The sequence below is a fragment of the Panthera uncia genome (assembly GCF_023721935.1).
Source record: "Panthera uncia isolate 11264 chromosome C1 unlocalized genomic scaffold, Puncia_PCG_1.0 HiC_scaffold_3, whole genome shotgun sequence".
Classification (NCBI taxonomy): domain Eukaryota; kingdom Metazoa; phylum Chordata; class Mammalia; order Carnivora; family Felidae; genus Panthera; species Panthera uncia.
The window spans coordinates 38,614,058-38,637,429 of record NW_026057584.1 but is presented as its reverse complement, the minus strand read 5'-3'; the positions used below and the strand labels follow the sequence as shown (position 1 = coordinate 38,637,429).

The 23,372-nt window shown below is 40.1% G+C and overlaps 2 protein-coding genes across 5 annotated transcripts in view; one reads left to right on the top strand and one right to left on the bottom strand.

Moving 5' to 3' along the window:
• The window catches only part of HECW2 (HECT, C2 and WW domain containing E3 ubiquitin protein ligase 2), a 370,790-nt gene that overhangs the window by 129,195 nt on the left and 218,223 nt on the right, over positions 1-23,372 (bottom strand). For all 4 annotated transcript variants that reach the window (XM_049615928.1, XM_049615927.1, XM_049615926.1 and 1 more), the window contains 4 exons: positions 17,265-17,359; positions 11,432-11,507; positions 6,832-7,001; positions 4,023-4,165 (listed from right to left, as the gene is read on the bottom strand). In XM_049615928.1, coding sequence (XP_049471885.1) covers positions 4,023-4,165; positions 6,832-7,001; positions 11,432-11,507; positions 17,265-17,359 — 484 coding nt within the window. The remainder of the gene's footprint in view (positions 1-4,022; positions 4,166-6,831; positions 7,002-11,431; positions 11,508-17,264; positions 17,360-23,372) is intronic.
• Positions 19,948-21,803, top strand: LOC125911799 (proteasome assembly chaperone 4-like). The gene has a single exon (XM_049615953.1). The coding sequence runs from the start codon at positions 20,651-20,653 to the stop codon at positions 21,068-21,070; it is 420 nt and encodes a 139-aa protein (XP_049471910.1). The 5' UTR covers positions 19,948-20,650; the 3' UTR covers positions 21,071-21,803.

Below are 23,372 nucleotides of genomic sequence, written 5' to 3'. Positions count from 1 at the left end.
CTGTGGGGTAGGCGGGGGGGGAAGGTAGGTGGGCTGGGGGGGGGCGACCCGCCCCCCCCCCAAAGGGCGGGCCCGCGGGGGCCCCCCCCCCGGCCCCCCCTCCCCCCCCCCCCCCCCCCGCTCCAGCTACCAGCCTCCTTAAGGATGGAGGTGTCAAATCTTTTGTAATTCTGCATTTGTTTGATCAAAGTCAAATGCAATTACATCATTACCTTGTAGGAAGCAACTTTCATTCTGAATCTGATGTATTCTTAATTAAGGAAAATAATCAAAGGGATACCAAATCACGCCATCTCTGCTCTCACACTGCCCTCTACTGGCAACTTCAGAAGGAAAACAATGCCTCTACCTAATACCTGCACCACCGTACAGTTTAGAGCCTCTGGTCTGCCATTTGTTATGAATGTATGTAACTATTTTGTTTGTTCGTCTCTACCTTCTTGGCACAATTCCAAATGGATGTCATCCATTTAAAAGAGCACAGGCTACTATAAAACCCCACTTCAGCTGTTAGTCTTTTGACTTCATGAGAATTTCTTAAAACTGTAAGATGATTTCCTTTTCTTCTTTCTTTTGCTTTTCTTCCCTAGAAACATTGTCATATTTTCTTTCTCAACTGACACTTTGGTTTCCCACTTTGAGTGCATGATGTGTGCCAGGCACACTCAGCTAAGGGCTGTGCATATACCATCTCTCAGCAACCGCGTGAGGCAGGCGCTGGCTCTGTTTTCTAGAACAGGAAACCAAGGTGTGGGGAGGGTAAGTGGGTTGTCCGAGGCCAGACTAGTAATGACGACAGACCCAGGATGAGATCACAGATTCATCTGACACAGAAGCCCCTGCTCTGTAGTCATCATACTACCATCTCACTTTACATATTCCCAGTGGTTCTAGGCTGCTTTCAGGAGCATGCATTTTAATGACATAATTTACTCATGGTTCATCGAAACGTGCCTGCTTTTATAATGCTTTTCCTGCTTCAACTGGTATTTACAAAAAATTCTGCAAAGGGATACACAGGCATTTCTTACTACTAGACATGGTTACGTTACTTTTACATTAGAGTGTTCAAATAACGTTATATAATGATTGTAATCTGCATAATAGCAGGGGCATCTCTTTCTTTCTCTTACCACTGACTTCCCAGTATTTAGATAGCACCTAACACACAGAGGTTCTTGATCTTTGCCCACTGATGCATGAATCTAGCAGCACATTACACAGACCTGCCTTTAACACTGTGGTTCCTCGCCCATCTCTTTGGGCATTAAGTCCTGGCAAAAATAAAATCTTCATTTCTTTGTTAAAAATAAATTGACCCTCCTCTTCTCCTCCTCAGCCAGTAAAATTAAGGTATTGAGGTTGATGATGAAGATTTATAAAAGTGATGGATTTTAGCGAGGAAATAAGTGTTTAGTAGGAATTGTAAGAAAAGAACTGCATCCATCTGTTTTGCTCACTGACATATCCCCGATACCAAACACAGTGCTTAACATTTAGAAGACACTAAATATGCATACACACATATTTGTTGAATAAATTAATTAACAAATGAGACTCTTTACTTGGAAAGAAGGATTTTAACAAGCGTTAGTACTGTTTATTTACCAAACTGGCAAGATAACTCAATTCAACTATTCAACCTATAAATACAGGAAATCTTCCCTCCTGGGAGATTCCGAGTCAAGGGTTTCGTCCCTTGCGCTGAGTGCCTGTCGGAAGAGTCACCTGCCTTCTCGTTCTTACCCAGTCTTACCTGACTCATCCTGTCTCTTCCTGTGATATACTGTTGTGAGCAATATATTATATATCATTATGATACATAATTGCAAAGAATAAGTGCCAAAGTACTCTCACTACTTGAGACATTCTCTTTCTAATGTAATCAGAGGGGTTGACAAAGCATGGGAAAGTGATCTGCATTTTGGACAAACGCAGGCCACCCTGTAAAATGTTACATTCAAACAAATGCCTTCAAAATAGGCACTTAGTAAGGATTCTATCTCATTCTACAAACCACATTCTGTAAAACCTCAACTACCTCAGAGGATTGCAATCTACCAAACATATAAGTAATGAGAACCCAGCACTTTTCAAGATGAATTAATCACTTGATGGAAGGCAATCATCAGATCAGGAATACACATTTAGGTGTTAATAGCTGATATACTAGTATGTAGTGTCATTCTTATCTAATAAAGCAAATCCCCAAGTATCTGTATCAGGCAATGCTTTAAATATACTTATACAGAAACATTTCTTAATTCCAATATTTTACAAATTCATGCTGGACTTCCAGTGCACATAAATTCATGACTGGTAGTTCTCTAAGTGTCCAGTTGTTTAACAGCTGAAATGAAAAGCCAATAAGTCAACAACAGTTTCATGCACTGAAAAGGTTTTATTTTGCCTTGATCATTCTTACTGGTGTACATAAATTCATACTTTTAGCAAGCGTGAGATATAAATTATATGATTATAATTATATACATTAAATGACAGATATACTGTATTTACCCTAGTTAATTCTGTCTAAAATCTTTCACTTTCTAGAAATCCTAAAAATAACTTTTAAAAAACTTCCTCAAGTATAGTATCTCTACCAGAAGCAATAATTGTGATTTCCTAGCTTTTATCAGATAAATCAGCCTGCTAAGATTTCAGTATAATATTTCTACTTCATGTGTCCTGGCTCAACCACACATTTCATGGTCTCTGACGGCCAGAGAATTACAATCCATTAGAACCTCTTAGTTTCAGATTTTGAAGGGGCCTTTGAGATCCACTGATCGCAACACTGTATTTTTCAGATGAGGAAACTAATGCCCAAGTAAATTATGACTTGCCGAAACAGAACAGTTCATTTGTTACAGAGTGAATGTGAATGACCAGCCTTCCTTAGTTAGCTGGAATAATATCACACTGCTGCCCGTCCTTAGGGCGCTGCCAGGATCTAGAGCAGACGGATCTGAACTCGCATCCCAGCTCTGCCTCTTGCTTGCTAGCCTCACATTCCTCATCTCTGAAATGGGGGTAATCACATGATTTACCTCCCAGAGCTGTTGAGAAGATTACGGGGGCTGATGCGAGGAACGAGGAACGTCTTTAACCCCTGACACAGAATAAGCTCTCGGCATCTTCTTACACTGTTTACTTCTATTTTTTACTTCTGCTGCTACTACTTATAGTCTGCTGCTGCTGCTACTGTTACTGCCACTACCATTTGTTCATGTTCTGACAGTGAAAAAGATACAAAACAAGATGCCCCATCACCACTACCACTGTTACTGTTGCAGTATGTTCACAATGTTGCCTATGATGAAAAAGATACAAGAAAAGTACCCTGAGTGCTACCTCGGAGCAGCAGTGTTATTGAGTTTGTTGGAAACTACCAAGCAAAAATATACCTACCATTTATGATAAGCGATGTTATGATTTCTTAACTACTTTATTCACAGTTTACAAAAAGCTCATAGAAAGAAAACAGACATGAAATCACATTTTTAAATTCTCTCAGTGAGTAAACTTTAGTTGCCTGAGTGAACGTGCAGGTAGGAGCTCTACTATAATATCTCCCGTGAGTCAAGGTCTTGTTTTAAATGGCCCTGAAACAAGGTGGTTTTGTTTTTCAGGAATAACGAGTTGTCTGGATGGGATTAATTAGGATAAGGGAGCTGTCGACCTGACGCTGGAATCTGGCTCTGGGGAGAAGCTTTTACTGCAAGATTTCAATATCCTCAAAAACAATTGAGTACTATGACATCTGACACTGACATGCTAATGGTAAGCACATCTTGGAAAAGACAGATACAATAAACAGAAACAAACAAAAAAAAAGGTATATAATGAAAACAGAGCCTTTTGTCCCGCACAGTTTAATGAGTATACGAACACTTTAATTTTAAAGGAATTACCTTACCACTTCTTATCACTAAGATAAGTCCTAGGACTACAAAGTTTCATTTCAGTCGCCTCTATGCAAACTAATCTCAACAAGATCCCTCCAAGTGGGGGCTGATTACCCAATGGCTTGCCGCTCCAGCAACCTCTGGACTGGAATGGTTAGTTTCCCCAGAAAACGCTTGATGATTGGACGGCTCTTGGCAAATTTGTCTTTAATTTCAATTTCCAAGACATCAGTAAGAAGCGCAAAAAAGGAATATTTCTGAAAATAAAAACAGATAACGTGGTGATTCAAAAGGAAGACAAATACAAAATTATATCATTTTATTATTACTTAGAAAATGGGATCTCTCAAATCCTAATGACACCCAGAGTCCACATTGCTAGAAATATCTACAACCAGTGTCATTCTGAGTGAATGATCAGCATTCACAGTGATTACAAGGCCTCAGTTAAGGACCTGTCACAAAAGAAGCTTAGGATCCTGGTTCAACAGTTTTAGGAGACGTTAGCAAATATTAAACTGCACAATACAATTTTAGCACTTACTATATTTATTGTATCTCAATTCTTTGAAATTTAATATCCTGTTATTGGACAGTTTCACATTAACCACTGTAGTTGATTAACAGCAATTTTAATTCTTAATCCCATGGTATTTTGAAATTATACAGCATAGGTTAAAATATCTTTCACTTAGTGGCTAAAGTAGGAACATCTACAGAATACTGTGGTTTCTCTTGACAAATATGAAAATAAAACGATGCTTAAAGAGAAATTACTTAATTTAAAAGGCACACAGGGTCATTTCTTTTGAGACAGAAAAATAAAAATATGAAGCTAACATAAGTTTTGTTGTTTTGCTTAGCAATACCATTGGAGAAAATCAGACTGGTTATTAATAAGAATCTAAAATAAATATAAAGAGCTTTATTCGTTTACAAAGACTTTCACATACATTACCTTCATGTTATCTTTAGAAAGATAACATTTTCTTTTTCTTAATGTTTGTTTGTTTGTTTGTTTTGGGAGAGAGAGAGAGAGAGAGAGAGAGAGAGAGCATGGCAAGAGGGAAGGGGCAGAGGGAGAGAGGGAGAGGGAGAATCCCAGGCAGGGATCTATGCAGGCCTCGATCTCACAAACTGTGAGATCATGACCTGACCTGAAATCAAGAGACGCTTAATCAACTGTGTCACCCAGGTGCCTCAGATAAATTTTTCTTCTTAAGGACGAGGATCTCCGGATAAGTGATGAAGCCGGGAATCTAACCAGAATCATTTCATCCCATTCCTGATATTATCCATTCAACCACAGTGATGTGAAAGGTTCCAGCCAGCTTTATACTTAGGCACTACTAAGTTTATCTAGTCATAACAATTGAAGTTCCCCAAAGGGCCATGTCATCTAGTAATTTGCTTCATGGAAAAAGCACTTGCTTAGAATAAGAGAGCAAAGTTTAAGCACTGCTTCTGCCTCTGAACAGCTAAGTTACATAAACACTTCAAGCTTCAGTTTCTTAACCATCAAAATGGGTGGATGATGATCTCATCCCTTATGCGACCTTATTATGCACACAAAATTTAAGAATTTTGTAAATATAAAATGTTAGGAAAAGGAAGTTATTGCCAATATCATTACCAAATCCACTATGTGCCTTCTAAAGCTCATAGTGAGATACATGCTATGTCTTCTAGGCTTCTACATATGTTAAATTAAGTCGTGTGCCTTTAAGAATTTTTTACTATGTGGAGATCATAAGCAGTTTTTTTAAACCAGGTGTAAGAAAACACGCAATATTTAATCCATTTAAGTAACTATAAGAACTTCTCAGGAGAAAATCTTGCTGTGCTGGCAAGTCTCAAAGAGCAGTGCCTTTTTTCCAACTGGTTTTAGATCCCCGAATCATCTCCCTCCCCATGGAAATATTTCTACAAAGTTAGAACATATTGTCATTAAACACTAGGGAATGATCTGATTAACTATGCAACTCCTACGCCAATAAAGGTTTACCTAGAAACACTCTAACACCAGTATGTGAAACATGTCTTAGATCTCTGAGAAATGGTGGCAGAGTTCATGCTTTGCTCATTAGATGAGAAACAATATCTCTGTTCACTCCTTGATTTTCCCTAGTTCTAATGAGAAAACGCTTTGCTTGATTTCACTGATGTGGTGCGCTAAGATGACTGGTAGCATAATGTGGCTGGAAGGAACGTCAAAGTATCTATCACCAAAGTATAGATACCAAAGTATCTATCACCAACACATCAACGATCTGGCTTCCCTCGGGATGACAACTACCTTGAACGGCTTAATTAACCAAAATCTACAAATCCAAAAAACATTTGCCAAAGCCCATAGGGAGAGAAATTCCTCTAATCTGTACTGAATACATAACTAGAACAAAATATAGAAAACTTGGGGGGGGGGGGGGCTTTACAAGTTTTTATTTTAATTCCAGTTAGTTAACATACAGTGTTACATTAGTTTTGGGTGTAAAAACATAAAAATTTTAAATAAAAACAGGATCAGTGTTACTGACTTTTCCTTCTGCTTCAGGCTCGAATATGGCTCTGCAAGTCAATGTTATTGAACCTGTCCTTACTTAAAATTTTAATATCTGTTCATCATGAATTTTTTGCACTGATTTTCATTTTTTAAAATATTTCACTAAAATCTTAATTTTGATTATTGAGTCTTCTGGCTCCCTTCAGTCATGCACCCGAGATCAAGGACCTCACCTGCTTTGCCCTATTCCTGGCCCTGGCTACAAGGGACTGTCTCATTCTCCTCCTACACTCTTCCTAACAGAATCCCGAGATATCTTAGCCATCTTGCCCATGCTCATAAACAGCTCAACAGTACACATAAGAGAGATGAACTTGGCCAAATTCCTGTCAAGTAGAAGATCCCTGAGGATCATCTTACCTCTCGGTGCCAAATTGGATTAGTGGTGTTACTGATGATAGTAGACCTTCTCTCCTGCCCATGGTGGGCACAGGTGGGGAAACTGCTCTTCTTCCCTGGCTGAATGGACATCTTAAGATAAGGATCAGGATTGAAGAACATCCCTTTCTTTAGCCCAACTGCTCTAAGATCTTGAAAGAAAGAGAGGGGGAGGGAGGGAGAGAAAGGAAGAGGGGGGGTAAACAACAGTAAAACAATAACAAAGTTATTCACACTATGATCACTGAGATAAGTAAGGACAAGTGAGTTATGAATAATTCCAGCAGAGGGGGAGTCTCTTGACAGGCTGAATAAATGAAGCCAAACATTTACCATCACCTCATGTACCTAAACTGACTTCCTGGGAACCATTTTGATTCTAACGTGCGTCTTCACCACCATTTTGCTATGTGGTTTGGCAACCAGCATTTCACACAGTATCTTGAGAGAAATTCTTAGGAAACAGTTTATTTAAAAAAAAAAAAAGAATGCTAATATGTTCTTTCATGAGAGAAAAATTAAATCTCTTCTACATACATATAATGAAATTACAGACCTATGTTTAATTGGGGGTGAAACTTCAGAGCACACATTCAGTTGTACCACATTTAAAATGTTATATTTTCCACAAATGTAATGAATATTAGGGGGAAAAGAAAACAAGAAATATTTCTAAAAGTTGAATGCTACCTGCTGTATTAAATAATTGTGAGTCTACTGGTTAGTAACTTAAATATTTGATGGCTGTCCCAGAACATCTCAGATTCACCAGCTGCTACTTCACAGTATGTGAGTTGCTAAAATTTCTGGCTAAAGTCTGGTAAGTGGAAAGACTGACACTTTTCAAAGGAGTGAGGATAAGGGACACCAACATGTCAGGTAACAAACCCAGCTCTTCCGGGTCCTCAACACCTTCCTGAGAATATCAGTTTGAATAAGATTGGCCTAAGAGCTAAGGGATCTTGAAAGCTTCTGGAATAACGGACCATTTCTAAGCAACTTGCTACAATTATGATCAGTCTAGGGAGGTCCTGACCACTAGTCCAGAGAAAAATTCTGCAGATCCCTCTGAACCTCCAAAGACCTTTGGATTACCCAGATCAGCTGGGCAACAGACTCTGTATGGTGACTGTCAATGATGGCAGGTTCCCTGAGTCATCCTACTCAAGCCCATTCTTGAAACTCAAAGTCTTTCCTAGAGGGACAGAATCGGTGGGGTTGCCCATAGAACCACATTGTCTAGGGAGCCATTCCTGGAGGAGGCTCACCCATGGCCAACAAGAACTTGTGGCCCAGAGTGCTGTCTAATAACAACTAACTGACAGCTGAGTTTCATATGTCAGCAAAGACCGAAAAATTCAACCAGGAGGCCCTTATGCTAAGGACACCGCATGAAATACAGGAAGATCTTTGATCTGAAGAGAAAAGAGAAGGAGAAGAGAAAGATGAGTAAGGCACTTCAGAGAAGCCACTGTCGTCTCTCTAGCCTTACAGTCCCCACTCCTGGCACTTCATAAGCTACACAGTCATCTTAACACAGCATCTGCAACTCACTATCAGTTTAATGGTGCTACATGTTTTCGAGTGGCTTTATTTGGCATAAAATAGCTCCGAGAGGAAAACAATTTGCATATTTACTTTCTTACCTTTCTCGATTAGGCTCGCCTCAGACTCAAAGACAGAAGAATGATAGTCTTTAGATACTAAATCTACTTCTAAACAAGGGATTTCTTTGCAGTAAATGAGGAGTAACATGGACGGAAATGGCTGCCACAAAGCATGACAGAGCTAAATTATTCATGCAAAGCATTCCTTTGGACAAAAAGCATTCCATCAGAAGATTATGCCACTGTAATGAAAGACGCCACTATTAAATAACCCTCATATCAAATTTTTCCACAAGGAATGCTGCACAAATAAATCTTCATTAATAAATATAAGAATCTACCAACTATTTGTAGTCTGATTATTCTGTTCCTTTATCCGTCTCATTTCTGCTCTGGCTTCCCCATTTTGTCTTTTACATATTTTACTGCTCATAAATGTCTGCATCACCTAATAGACCAACTCAGACCTCAAAGTCACAAAAGTATGACATGCTAAATACCCTAGTTTAAAGTCTTATTTGGAGAAGAGGATTAAGATAGTAACCGAAACTCAGTTTTGGGGGCACTTGGGTGGCTCAGTTGGTTAAGCGTCCCACTTTGGCTCAGGTCATGATCTCATGGTTCATGAGTTCAAGCCCCGCCTTGGGCTCTGTGCTGATAGCTCAGAGCCTGGAGCCTGCTTCGGATTCTGTGTCTCCCTCTCTCTCTGCCCCTCCCCCGCTTGCACCTCTGTCTCTCTCTCCCAAAATTAAATAAACGTTAAAAAATTAAAAAAAACACACAAACAGCTTTTGTTTTAGCTGTAGAATTCACTAATTTGTGTCCCTACTTACCACAGAGAATCAAGAGTAGAACATTTGCAGGCAGACATTCTACAATGCATAAATGCTCTTCGCTAAACACTATTATCACTGTCAATATGCTATAACTGGATTAATTGTTCAGAATTACCATTATAGAACTGCTTTCATCTTATATAATTTTTAGCCACTTCTGTACACCATCTGCAAATATCTGACCATACATTAGGAAGTAAAACAGATATAAAGTAGCCAGCCACCCTGTGTACTGAGGTAGGATGTTGGAAATTATATTTAAAGAAGAAGCATCTGGTGATGCCCCAAAGCTATTTCCTACTTTTTAGGAAAACATCCTGGGGTTTTCAAGTTCTAGATGGTCATTCTCCTGCAGTGAGTTAATTAACATCCCCACTAGAGTCAAAATCAGTATGTGTGTGTTGCATTCGGAATGATATTGATCACTTGGAAGCTTAAGGCAATGCGTCTAAACTAAGAAGACCATGGTATGATTAAAGTAAATTTTCTGAACCATGGAGGTGGGCTAACTGTTCCCTACCTATACACGAAGGATTTCTGTACCTGCAACCCCTCAGGACTGTGAAGGTCTAAAGCAGAGCCAAATAAATGCTTCCAGGAGACACACAGACAGGGTAAGTTCCACTGGCAGTGGAACTTCAAAGTGCGCTTCGAAAAACCTAGATATGTTTTAAAACCTGAGGGTTCCAACCAAAACATACTTCTTGGCCAAAATTGAACCATAAGCCACCAGTTTACAACTTCTGAGATCCACCAGAGAACCAAAGGCAAAAAAAGGCTTTCATAGTAAGTCAACTCATATAGGGGAGTAGGAACATGCTAGAACAGAAATGGATACTCTGGAAGGCCATGGGCCAGCGATGAACTAATGTGCACACTTTCATCGTATGTGGTAATTATACATCATGGAAATGTCTGTTCTCAAGATCAGTTTTCTCTCACTCTTGACAATGTCAATTTTCGTCCACATTACTTTTTGCAGCCAAGAAAAGTGAATCTAATTTAAAATTTAGAAGCACTGCACCAATGGAAAAATGAAAACAAAACATCTTTTAGTGACAGACATCTGTTAGACTGCATTTTATATGTGTCATAGCACAGTTGTCTGTTTTAAAAGTTCATTTCAAAGACTGGTTTTCTTAGTGTCTTCCTGACTTTATGACTGCCAATTTTTTTTTTAAATCAGTAGCTTTCAGATGTTTTTGACCGTGATCTACATATGAAATATATTTTATTCTGAAACCCAGTATACACATACATAGGTGTGGGTATATTTTGTGTGTAAAGTTTTCAGTCTGTATAAACTGATGTTCTATGAAAAAATAATTCCCTTTGGTGAAAAACTCTGATTTTTCCTCCTATTCTTTTTTTAAACTGTTGGATTCAACTAAATTAAACTTACAAAACACAGATGAGTTCTAACTCACAATCTGAAAAGCAGCACATTTTCATAAACAAACAAGCAATTAGAAGATTTCCCTAATCAGAAAATAAACAAAAAAGTTGCCTTATCAGCTTTCCAACTTTTATGTGAATTTCTCCACAGAAATAGGAGTAACCTTGGCTTATTTTTCCTAGTCTCCAATATTTTCCTTTCTTCAGATGAGCTAAGCACATACATGGTTTTCAAACCAAAGTTCTCCAGTAGGGATAGCATATGTTACAGTGTTGTTTTTAAGTAACTGTACATAGTTACAGTCATTTTATCACTAGAAAACCTGGAAGAAATAATTTCTGAGTTTATATTAGTAGTCTAATTTTTTCATGGTAAGAAACATACTTGAATTTCCAGAACTTTTACCAAAAAAAGTTCACATATCATATGTAAGACTCTGTAAGGGTGCCTGGGTGGCTCAGTCGGTTGAGCATCCAACTTCAGCTCAGGTCATGATCTCACAGCTCATGAGTTCGAGCCCCATGTCAGGCTCTGTGCTGACAGCTCAGAGCCTGGAGCCTTCTTCAGATTCTGTGTCTCCCTCTCTCTCTCTGTCCCTTCCCTGCTCACTCTCTCTCTCTCAAAAAAAAACATTAAAAAAATTTTTTTTAATAAAAAAAAAGAATCTATAGACAGAAGTGACTATTCATGCCTTTGAAATTATACACTTTCAAACTGGACATCACGTTTAAAGACACCTTTACCTGACAACGTGAAGCTGACGAGTTTCCGAGAATGCTGATTTCCGGAAGCACCTCCTTCCATGCCTTCTGCCCCCATCTGCAGAGGAAAAGCACATATTTGAAGTTTCACAGGAGTATGATGGTACCCAACGTGCTTAGGGAACCACATATATTTACAAATGTGATGATTTTTTGTATCAAACATGCATTGTAGTATATGCCTTTCATATACTATAAATCTTGGAATCCAGACACATAAAAATGCATATTTTCAGAGACAAGAGAAAGAGTCACACCTAAATTAAATCATTACCCCAAATGAAACCAATATGAACTTCTAAATTTCCTGGGACAGGAATCAACCTACTTTATGTCCTTTTACTTCTTTGATAAGAATATAGCTGATATGTAGTGAATGTACTTACATTACTATTACTATATTAAAATATTCCTTTCAGTTAAAAACCAAACACCAGATTCCTTTAGATTTACTAGGAAAACAGAATAAACTAAACAGGTGATTTTTCTCAAACTCGTCCACATATATGTAGAATTACCCTCCAATTACCTGCCAAATATTTCTGAGTCACCATGTGGATGCCCCACTGCCCTCGTAGACTCCTATTTTACTGTGCTGCAGGTACATGGCACAGCTATTATAATTAGCAGTTGTAAGAGTCTGCAGTGCTGTTGTACTGATTATTGTATTGTAAAAGTTTGTGTAAAGGCTATCTCACTTGAAACCTGTCATTTATGGACCACCGAGTATGGCAAATTTAGCCTTTCTCTCAATTAATGTACAAGTAAGTGCTCCATTTATGGTACACTAGGAAAAAAAAAAAAAAAAAAGGTCTCCCAGTTCTCTAACAAAGAAGCCCACAATGCTATAAGAGACTGAACTGAAGGCAGAATATATTTTGAATAATTGGGAAACAGAGACCACATTTTAATTCTAAACTTTGGATTGAACCCTTCCATCTAAACTTTGCCACACTCCCTCACCTTTCAAAAAATCATCTACCACCACTGGGGAGCCTGGGTGGCTCAGTCGGTTGAGCATCTGACTTCGGCTCAGTTCACGATCTCACGGTTGCTGAGTTCAAGCCCCATGTCGGCTCTGTGCTGACAGCTCGGAGCCTGGAGCCTGATTTGGATTCTGTGTCTCCCTCCCCCTCTCTGTTCCTCCCCCTCTCACACTCTGTGTTTCTCTCTCTCAAAAATAAATAAAGATTAAGAAATTAAAAAAAAAATCATACACCACCAAATGCAAACTGATAGAGCCACTGTGGAAAACAGTATGTGAGTTCCTCAAAAAATTAAAAAGAGAATTACCAGATGATCCAGTAATTCCACTACTGGCCTTTTACCCAGGGAAAATGAAAACACTAATTCGAAAAGATATATGCACCCCTATGTTTACTGCAACACTATCTACAATAGCCAAGATATGGAAGCAACCCACGTGTCCACTGATAGATGAATGGATACAGAAAGTGTGACATATATATACACATACATACAATGGAACATGGAACATGACTCAGTCATAAAAACAATGAAATCTTGCCATCTGCAACAACATGGATGGATCCAGAGACTATAATGCGGAATGAAATAAGTCAGTCAGAGAAAGACAAATACAGCGTGATTTCACTCACATGTGGAATTTAAGAAACAAAACAAATGAACAAACAACAACAAGAAAGACAAACAAAAAATGAGACTCTTAAATATAGAGAAGAAACTGATGTTTACCAGAGGGAAGTGGATGGGGAGATGGGTGAAATAAGTGATGGGGATTACAAAGTACACTTAATGTGATGAGGACTGAGTAACGTATAGAATTGTTCAATCACTAAACTAATATAACACTGTATGTTAACTATCCTTCAATTTTTTAACCTCATATACTGCTAAGAAATAAAACTTTACTAATCCGAGCAAAGTTGAACAATTTAAAAATAAAGTCCAGGGGCGCCTGGGTGGCTCAGTCGGTTGAGCGTCTGACTTCAGCTCAGGTCATCTCTCGGTCCGTGGGTTCGAGCCCCGCGTCGGGCTCTGTGCTGATGGCTCAGAGCCTGGAGCCTGTTTCAGATTCTGTGTTTCCCTCTCTCTCTGACCCTCCCCTGTTCATGCTCTGTCTCTCTCTGTCTCAAAAATAAATAAACGTTAAAAAAAATTTTTTTAAATAAATTCTATTTAAATTTTGAAATATAAATTTCTACTTCCTTCTCCTTTTCTACATGTTTATTTATTTATTCTGAGGGAGAGTGTGTGCACACACAGGTTGGGGAGGGGCAGAGAGAGAGAGAGAGGGAGACAGAGAGAGTCCCAAGCAGGTCTTGCACTGTCAGCACAGAGCCCAATGTGGGGCTCAATCCCACGAACCCATAAGATCATGACCTGAGCTGAAATCAAGAGTCAGAAGCTTAACCGACTGAGCCGCCCAGGTGCCCCTCTACTTCCTGTACCTTAATCAAAACTATTTTGCGTGGCACTTCACTGATTCCTGATGTTTTCAAACGTCATCTGCAGTATAATAAGGTATCATCCAGGTATCTTTAATTTATTTCATCCATAAAACCAACTTCATGATAACTCTGGATTGACTCTCAACAAGTATGTAAAGTTTACCATATTGCGTTGTTTCTCTCTGACTCATCATCCCCAGTTTAATCGGAAAAGACACAGCAGCAAACTGGCCAGGTAATGGATGGCTGTCTCTGTCTCATCCTGCTTTCACCACACACATCCCTGGACCATAGAGTAGTGAACAGCGTGAGGTGGTACAGACTGCTGTGAGACAGACACTCAGCAACCTGCCCTCCAAGTCCTGAGTACAGCCTGATAAACCATAGCTTCCCACCAAATGGACCACACCGCCCAATAAGATGTGTTCCCTCCAAAAACATGAAGTCTCTTCCTGCTAAGCTACACTGATGCTAAGTGAGTTAAAGGAGATGAAAAAGATTCATGGTCAGTCTTCATTTAAACATGTTGGAAATGTTATAAGACATTATAGAAACACAAGAAAATGCCTTCAAATTCTCATTTTAAAAATATAAACCACTGTCTGGCAAAAGCTAATGTGAAACAACTCTCACAGAATTCACAGATAGCCTCCTGTACTACAACTGAGGCAAATGCTCTTCTGAAGTAATACTCCATGAATTCAATTCCATCATTCATGACAAGAAAGCCAGGAAAGACCAAACATTATCACTAGATACAGGAACATCGGTGATAAGAAACACATCTGCACTCAATGTTTAAAGAGAGATTTTAAATAAACTCACGCCACAGATTCATTCCAGGAAAACCCAGAAGGAACACTGACAACCGAGTGTTGAAACAATACATGGTAGTGAGTGATGCTAGCCTTTATCTGTCCCCGAAGCCAAAGGATTTCCTGTTCCAAGTGTCGGAGACACATATCACTGAGTACTCTGATGAATGACAATGACGTCAAAGTACAAATGACAGAAAAGACGCAACTTTTTTAAAATCCTTGATTCATTGCAACAGGATATATGAGAAAGGAGGCCATAAGATGATGATGGCAGCTCATTTTCTTCCCTAGAGAGGTGCTCAGACACTTCTTCCAGGGCTATTCTTTGCATATGGTCATGGAATAATCAAACTAAAATATCAATGTTGTCAATCAGTCACAATAACTAGACACATGTCATATAACTAGGTGACCATCATGGAAGCACAGCACTTATCCCCATGAGGTGTCCCCCAGACTTCCAATTTTGGACATACACCCAAATTGTCTCAGCTGGGTCAGAAATCTATTGACCACCAATTCCATTATTGTCACCCTTTGAACAGAAATATTCTATTCTGACTGCCAGAGCTATATCTATGAAGCTTTGATGGTTCTCTAAAAGCTGTCTGAAGAAAATTAATTATCTACAAACTATCCACAGGCTTTGACAGAGTAATCTCAATGCAAAATCAATGGAATGAGACCAGTGTTCACTACGCTGGAAAACCCTGCTGCCTTCAGTGATATCTGATCACTTAAGTTGCTCACGTCTAAGAAAATCTGAATCTAGAAAATCATGTTTGGAAGTTACTGTCTAATTGCACACACAGTTAATTTTTCAAAGGTTCTATTATTAAAGACCTCACTTTTCCAGTTTTGTAACTTTTCTTTTTAGAATATCAGTTGAAGCACATTCCACCGCTTAGTATGTGACATGACAGATTTTGTAATCAATGACTGTTATTCTCCTGGTGACCTTCAAAGTCTTGTATAATAAATGTGGATTATTCTTTTAAATTCTAAATTGTGTTTACTACATGGGAACTCAAATATAATTCAAATGCGAGTAGAATATTTGGATACTAAAGATTTTGCAAATACTATTCCCACTACCTGAAATGCTCTTCCACCCCCCCCCCCCCCACCCCACCTCTTCACCTAAGTATCTCCTACTCATCCTTCAGATTGTCCTGCAAACAATCTTCCTTCTTCAAGGAAGCTTTCCAAGACCTACCTGATCAGGATAAATTCTACTAGTATGAGCCCTTATAGCCCCATTTTACTCCCCCTCACAGCAGTTACCACTCAAATAAACATAAATTAATTTAATGATGTCTCTTGTCCCCACCAGACCAGTGAAAGAAAGGACTGAGTTTTTGCTTGTCATGTCATCCCCAATGGTGGGTGCAACGGCTGGTACTTAGCAGGTACCCAATGAATATTTGTTTGAGTGAATAAATGAAAAGGAAAGACTTCATGATATACCGTTGTTGGTTCAAAGTGCCACCTGCAGAGATTACTTTCTGAATTTCAGGGAGTCAACATGACTACTTGCCTATTTCCAAAAATGCTTGCATCTATAAATGCACACATACACAATACACACGTGCATGCGCGCACACACACACACACACACACACACACTGTGATAAAGGTTCTACATTGTGGGAGTCAATATTTTTCTTCTTTGCTTTCATGACCTGATTTTTATTAATGGCTTATTAAACCTCCAATGCTTTACATATCTTAGACTCTAAGAATCTCCCCAAACCACCTGAACCCAACCACCCATCTACAATGAGTACATACTACAAAGCTGTTAGATTCTAAATTTAGTCAATGGAGTGAAAAACCACAAAATTGTGAAAAATAAACCTTCAGAAAGTACCATGTTGAAAATGTATATATATACTTGCCTTCAAAAGTCTAACACAACCGGTTTCCTTCCAAACTAAATCAGGCATCTCTTTCTTCACTTGAGGGCCTGGTGAAGAGGGGGACTTCCGTTGAGTGGCCATGTTATACTAAAAATGTGTGGTATATTTAGGCTCTAGCGCCCAACTTGGCATCTAGGAATCTGGTGCTCAGACCTCCTGAGGGAATAGCACATGCATGATCCCCATCTCACACTCTTTGGAGTGAAAGCTTGTAAAGATGACTGCGGGTAGAATCACACAGGATTTGAATTGCTATTTTCCCCTCTTACTCACTGAGCTCATGTAAATTAAACTCAGGTAAGATGCAATGCCACCATTTCCTCCCAACCAGTCACCCAGACTAAATTTAGACCAAGTTTAAGACTAAATTTGATGGCATACTCACTAATTTGCTTCATGAATGGGTTCTCCGAAGAGTTGACCATTTGCAGAATTGTTATAAATCAAATCATATTTTTCCACGATTCGTATTATGGATCCAGGTAAGCCAGCCTGTAAGTTATTTCCTCTCCTACAACAGTGCCCACGCTGTTACGTTTTTCCTTTTTCATCGTTCTTCATAACCCTGCCAGAGCTGCACTGGCAAAAATAGAAGCCGAGGGCCCGGGGGGACCTCATGAGGAAGCCAGCAATGAGGGGCACTCACCATCACAGCAGGATTCTTCACGGTGATGCAGGGGGTCGTGGCTCGCAGGGCTCCGCTAATGCCGTGGTAGTATTTAAAACAGATTTTTATCTCAGCTGCAAATTGATTGGAGAAAAACAGTAATTTCAACACTGAAACTAGTCATTTAGGAATCAGCTGAAGAAATCTGCCACACCCCCTGTCAGAAGATCCTACTCTAGACTCTTTGAATAATCAATCCCTTCTTTTCCAATCAAAGAAATAAATTACACCAATTCCTGTTTGATTTTACAGAATTCTCTGAAATTTTCTATGAATATCCCAAAGATATGAGAAAAATAATGCACAAAACAACATACCAAAAAATGTATAGTGTAGGGATAGGAAGAAAACTAGTCACCATTTATTGAGGCGCTCCACAGCGCACCAGACACCATGGTTTGTCGCCGCTCATGTTGTTATTTGATACCCACTTCAGCCTTGGGAGGCAGAAATTCCCATCCCCATATTACAGAAGAAGTGCCAGAGTTTGCAGAAGGTCAAATAAACAGGAAATGACAGAGTCAGAACTCAAACCCAGTCTGTGGGACTCCAAAGCGTTCACTCCTAACCTCTACAAAATAGACGGCCACTGTTAGTGGAAATACAAAAAAGCAGTCTAGCAGAGTAAAAAAGAATGCTGTATAGATTCTGCAGTGATAGGGAATCTGTATTTTAATTTTTCAGGTGGCTTCAATGTAGTCACTAGACAGGGATCAAATTTAGGAACCATTGGCATATAGATATATAAATATATAGATCTGGATAGATAAATAGATAGATGGATAAATAGATAGATAGAGATATGTGGAGATATATAAACCTCTCTCCCCACAGGTGCATGTGTACATACACACACACACACACACACACACACACACACACACACATAAAATCTGAGCTTGATGAAAAGCAATACAAATGCCAATTATTGATTTTGGAAAGTAATTACAATTTGAAAGACCATGAAGGCAAAATGTGTCAAAGATAAAACCCACAGCCACTAGAATTTCTCTGTATACAGAGTATCTGAGTCACTGTAGTGTCCCTACAAGACGCATTTTCCCCAAGGTGTCATTTAAGGCAATGATGTCATAGGAAATGATGCTGATGGACAGGCACCAGGGAAGAGTCGCAGCCTAGAGAAGTGGGGCTCCTCTCTCAACTGAGTCACCTGGATTATTAAAGTGGGGCCACTAGATGGATTCTCCCCAAGAAGTTATTCTTCTATCAACTCTCCTGACTGCACCAAATGGTCTCCTGCAGTGTATTTGGTTTGCCGATTTTAAGAGAAAGATAGAATGCTTTAAAAAATCATTTTAGGAATTTATATAGGATTAGGAATACTACATACAGGAATACAAAACTATATTACGTTTTTCTAACAATGACAAAATACTAAAGCTTAAAAAATTAGCTCTGTCATGAGGGAAAATATTGAGTGTTTCCATTATGCATGATGATCACAGTGCAGTGACTCACAATGTAGTTAGCATCATCAAGCAAAAGATTTTTACCATGTACCCATCACAACATATCCCTGACAGTGCAAGAGAATCAAAGAAAGGTTTCTGGTCTAGCAGGTGTTCTTTGTGTAGCTGTTAGGATGACAATTTCACAGGAAGGGCTAAAAAGGAAGAGCGGCTGGGTAGCAGAGTGTGGAGACCCCGGAGAAGATGAGCGACGACACGGTGGAGTCAGAAAGTCCTCATGGAACAAATAGGTCTGGACTCACACTTCTAGATGAGAAAAATGGAGCAGAGATGATAACGGGTGAGGGGCGGTAAAAGCTGGGAAGCAGGAATAAGCATGCTGAGTTTGAGGAACAGCAAGATGACGCACACAGGAATTCTAGCCGCACTATGACTTCACTTGCCTGGGAACACCTCTGCAAAGGACTTTCCCGAACATTAACACAAGCTTTTGGTTATTACTGAAATAGTGACAGCTGTACAGGTCTGCGCAAACCCTCCTCTTCCACTTGCTTTCTTCCAAGACCAAGAGCATGTATTCTACGAGAACAAAGCTAAGCACCATGCACAAAGCCTGCCAAAGCAGAACGAGCCTGATGGTGTGCACAAGGACTGAATTCTGCAGGCATGAGCTCATTAGGATCACACTCAAAATGCTGGCAACCAGCGGTCTGGGAATCCGCCTGCAGCGGCACCTCATAGATCAGATCAGCGGTAAGGGAGTGAGCAGCTCATTTTTCCACAAAGAGAAGTGCATTTTTATAAGACATCTTCCCCTAGCTCCCTCTCAAGTCAGGATGCTATCTCCTCTTTTGTAAGGTTTTAAGAGTCAGCTAGGTAATAGATTATGAGACTGGGGGGGAAAAAAAAGGGGACTGCTGATTTTTGTGTGTAGGATGTTGATAGCCAGGCCTGCTTTGCTAGTGAACCCATGTGGGGTGTTATTTATTCCTTGCTATAACAAAAGTTTCCAACCCCAGTGACAAATTACGATCCTTGAAACTATAAGATAAACTCATTCTGAATTGCACAGGATAGATTTTGTGGACATGATCGCCAAAAACATGACAGAGCTAACAGCTTCATAATGCTTCAAGGCTAGATGCAAAGCCAAGGGGATTTGCACAGATCACCCATTACAGAACCAAACACATAGGCTGGTCATCAGAGAGAATAACACAGTACTGGACAGAACTAGTCGTTTGCACCTGGACTGAAACACGCCGGCTCCTTCAGCAGAACACCAGTGAAGACTTCTGTCCCCTAAAATACACCAACGTTCCACCCTGACAAGGTGAGAGCATTCCTCTTCAAACATTAGTGTTTTATGAGGTCACTCAAGATTTTTTTAAATGGTGTTACTAAATGCAATCTCCTCTGAGTGAGAGAGAAAAGACAGAGAGCTGCATTCTGATTGACGTGCTTAAACACTTTAGCGGTGGAGAGAGGTAACCTAGAAGAAGACTCAAAAAGGGTGGAAAGGGGAGCTGGCATTCACGCTCCTACTTTAGCTACAGTCTGTAAGCACTAACTGCAAGAGGAAAACAAAAAGCTACTTCTGAGAAACAGATACATGGACAGATAACAGTAAACATATGAATGATGACCGAGCATCAGATAAGGGAGGAGCCCGCTGCCTGTGGCACCAGCCAGCCCTGTGCACAGGCAGGGGAGACGGAGGCCTAAGGAGCGATGAATGATCGCTGAGAATGGTTTCTCCATAGCCCGATGTGGGAGCCAACATCTCCTCCTAACGGTCTCAGATTACGGAAATATATATATTAAAATATGTGTGTATGTATATACAAAGTAAGAGAATTTTCTCCAAAAAAAAAAAAAATCCGCCTTTTATAAAAAGCATGTTGGCTCGCTTGCTAGGGTCTGGTTGGGCCAGTGATGGTGGTGGGGGGCCGGGGTCTTGGTGCTTGTGGTCCTGGGCCCAACGGGCAGCATGGAGGGGCCACCCCAGATCGGGACATCTCCCTGCACAACTTCAGCACAAGGCTGTGGGAGCAGCTCGTCCACTTCCACGTCATGTGGCTGACACACTGGCTCTTCCTGTGGGTGGGGGCCATGCCGCACCTGTGCAACCTCGCCGTGGCCCTGTGCAGCCACTATGATTCCATCCCCGTGTCTACCTCCCTCCTCAGAGACACTTGTGGCATGACCTCCACTGATCTTACCCAGCACTTAGCCAGGAAGACCAACAAACAGATGTTTGTCAGCTATAACCTTCAAAACACAGATAGTAACCTCACATTACTTGTAAAACACAGGATCAAGGAAGAAATGGAGGCTTATCCAGAAAAGTTCTAGCAGAGTGGCAGAAGTGAGAATTTGTAACTTACGTACAATATACATTTAAATAAATGGACTGAATTAAAAAAAAAAAAAAAGCATGTTGCCTCAGAGGGCAGCAAGACAGGAGAAGGGTGAGGAGGCCTCCTACATTAGCCTATAAGGACCTGCCATTGGGGGCACCTGGGTGGCTCAGTCGGTTAGGTGTCCGACTTCAGCTCAGGTCATTATCTCATGGTTCGTGGGTTCAAGCCCTGCATCGGGCTCTGTGCTGAGAGCTCAGAGCCTGCAGCCTGCTTCAGATTCTGTCTCCAGCTTGTGCTCTGCCCCTCCCCAGCTTGTGCTCTGCCTCTCTGTCTCTAAAATAAATAAACATTTAAAAAAATTAAAAAATAAAAAAGGACCTGCCATTGGCTGGGCCCGCTCTAGCCTAGGAAGGAAGGAAGGAAGAAAGCACCACCCAAATGGCATCTTCCTCTCTCAGAGGTCCCTTCTGAACGGCTAAAGCCAGTCATGAATTATGGAAATATATTTTGGTGCCTTTTAGTAATCTTCAGGATACTTTCATTTAAAGGTTTACTACAATAAAGACTTGGCAGCCTCTATTTAAATGCTGACCAGACATAGAAGCCCGTTTATTTTTAAATTTTTAATTTACTAATTTTAATGAAGACATCTCCCAGAGCACTGGTGCTGTGGGGTGATGGGAGGGGGATTGTGGGGAGATAGTACCTTGGGCTTGTTTGGGGTGGGGGAGGGGAGGTCAGGGAGGTGGAAGGGAAGTTGAACAGGGTTTAGGAACTTAACCATGCTCCTAAGTAAAGGGGTTTCTATAACTGCATGATTCTGACATTGCATTTAAAAAAAATTTTTTAAGTATATTTATTTTTGAGAGAGAGGGAAAAAGAGAGAGCACAAGTGGGGGAGGGACAGAGAGAGAGAGAGAGAGAGAGACAGAGAGGGAGGCACAGAATCTGAAACAGCCTCCAGGCTTTGAGCTTTCAGTGCAGAGCCTGACACGGGGCTTGAACTCATAAACCGTGAGATCATGACCTGAGCCGAAGTTGCATGTTTAACCAACTGAGTCACCCAGGCGCCCCTGACACTGCATTTTAATTTTTTTTTAATGTTTATTTTTGAGAGAGAGAGAGAGAGAGAGAGAGAGAATGAGTGGGGGAGGGGCAAAGAGTGAGTGGGGGAGGGGCAGAGAGAGGGAGACACAGAATCCGAAGCAGGCTCTAGGCTCCAGGCTCTGAGCTGTCAGCACAGAGCCTGACATGGGGCTCAAACTCATAAGCTGTGAGATCAGGAGCCGAAGTCAGATGCTTAACCGACTGAGCCACCCAGGTGCCCCCTATGACACTGCATTTTTAAGGCAACCATTGTGTTTCTGGGTTTGTATATGAATAAACTATTTCAGACAGATCAAATGAAACCAGTAAAAGTGCTTGCCTTCGGGGAGGAGAAACTGATGACTGGGGCATGAAGTTGAGGAGATACGTTTACCTTTGGATCTTTTCAACATTATATTCTTTCATACACTACTTATTCAAAAATTATTTTTTAAAAAGAATCTCAACTCAGCTACATTAACTCCAGGCATTAGTATAAAACTTCATTTCAAGCCCTCTCTGAAAAAAGATTCTACAGGCCACCCTGTGCAAGAAATGGTTTTATTTCAAAGGCTGGGATCTCATCCATCACTTTAAATAGCAACAAGATTCACTTAGGCAGTCACTAATAGCTTGCTCCTATTTAGAAAGTGTGCGTTTTCCCCAGGTTTCTAGAAGCTGAATATTTTGAACCATAAAGTAGATGAAATGGAGATGCTCTTCCTTCAAGCATTTTTATTTAAAAAGAATAATCTTTAAAAAATTCAACTTAATGATTTTATTAATTCTAAAACAATTAAAGCAATTAATTCTAAAACATGATTTTCACCATTGTCCTGTGTGCTTTTATTATATTCTTCGTACTATGACTCTTATTCACAGGCTCTTTTATTCAGAGGCCACAAATTGGAAAAAGTAAATACATTTTAATCTTCATGCTTTTGAGGAAGTCTGCTTACATTTCCAGTGACATGCTTTTTATTTATTTATTTATTTATTTATTTATTTATAATTTTTAAATGTTTGTTTATTTTTGAGAGGGAGAGAGAGACAGAGCATGAGCAGGAGAGGGGCAGAGACAGAGGGAGACACAGAATCTGAAACAGGCTCCAGGCTCTGGGCTGTCAGCATGCAGCCCGACACGGAGCTCGAACTCATGAACCATGAGATCATGACCTGAGCTGAAGTCGGATGCTTAACCGACTGAG

Bases quoted from the DNA above. Each gene is read 5' to 3' on its own strand.
- LOC125911799 (XM_049615953.1), top strand. From the start codon at position 20,651: ATGGTGGTGGGGGGCCGGGGTCTTGGTGCTTGTGGTCCTGGGCCCAAC.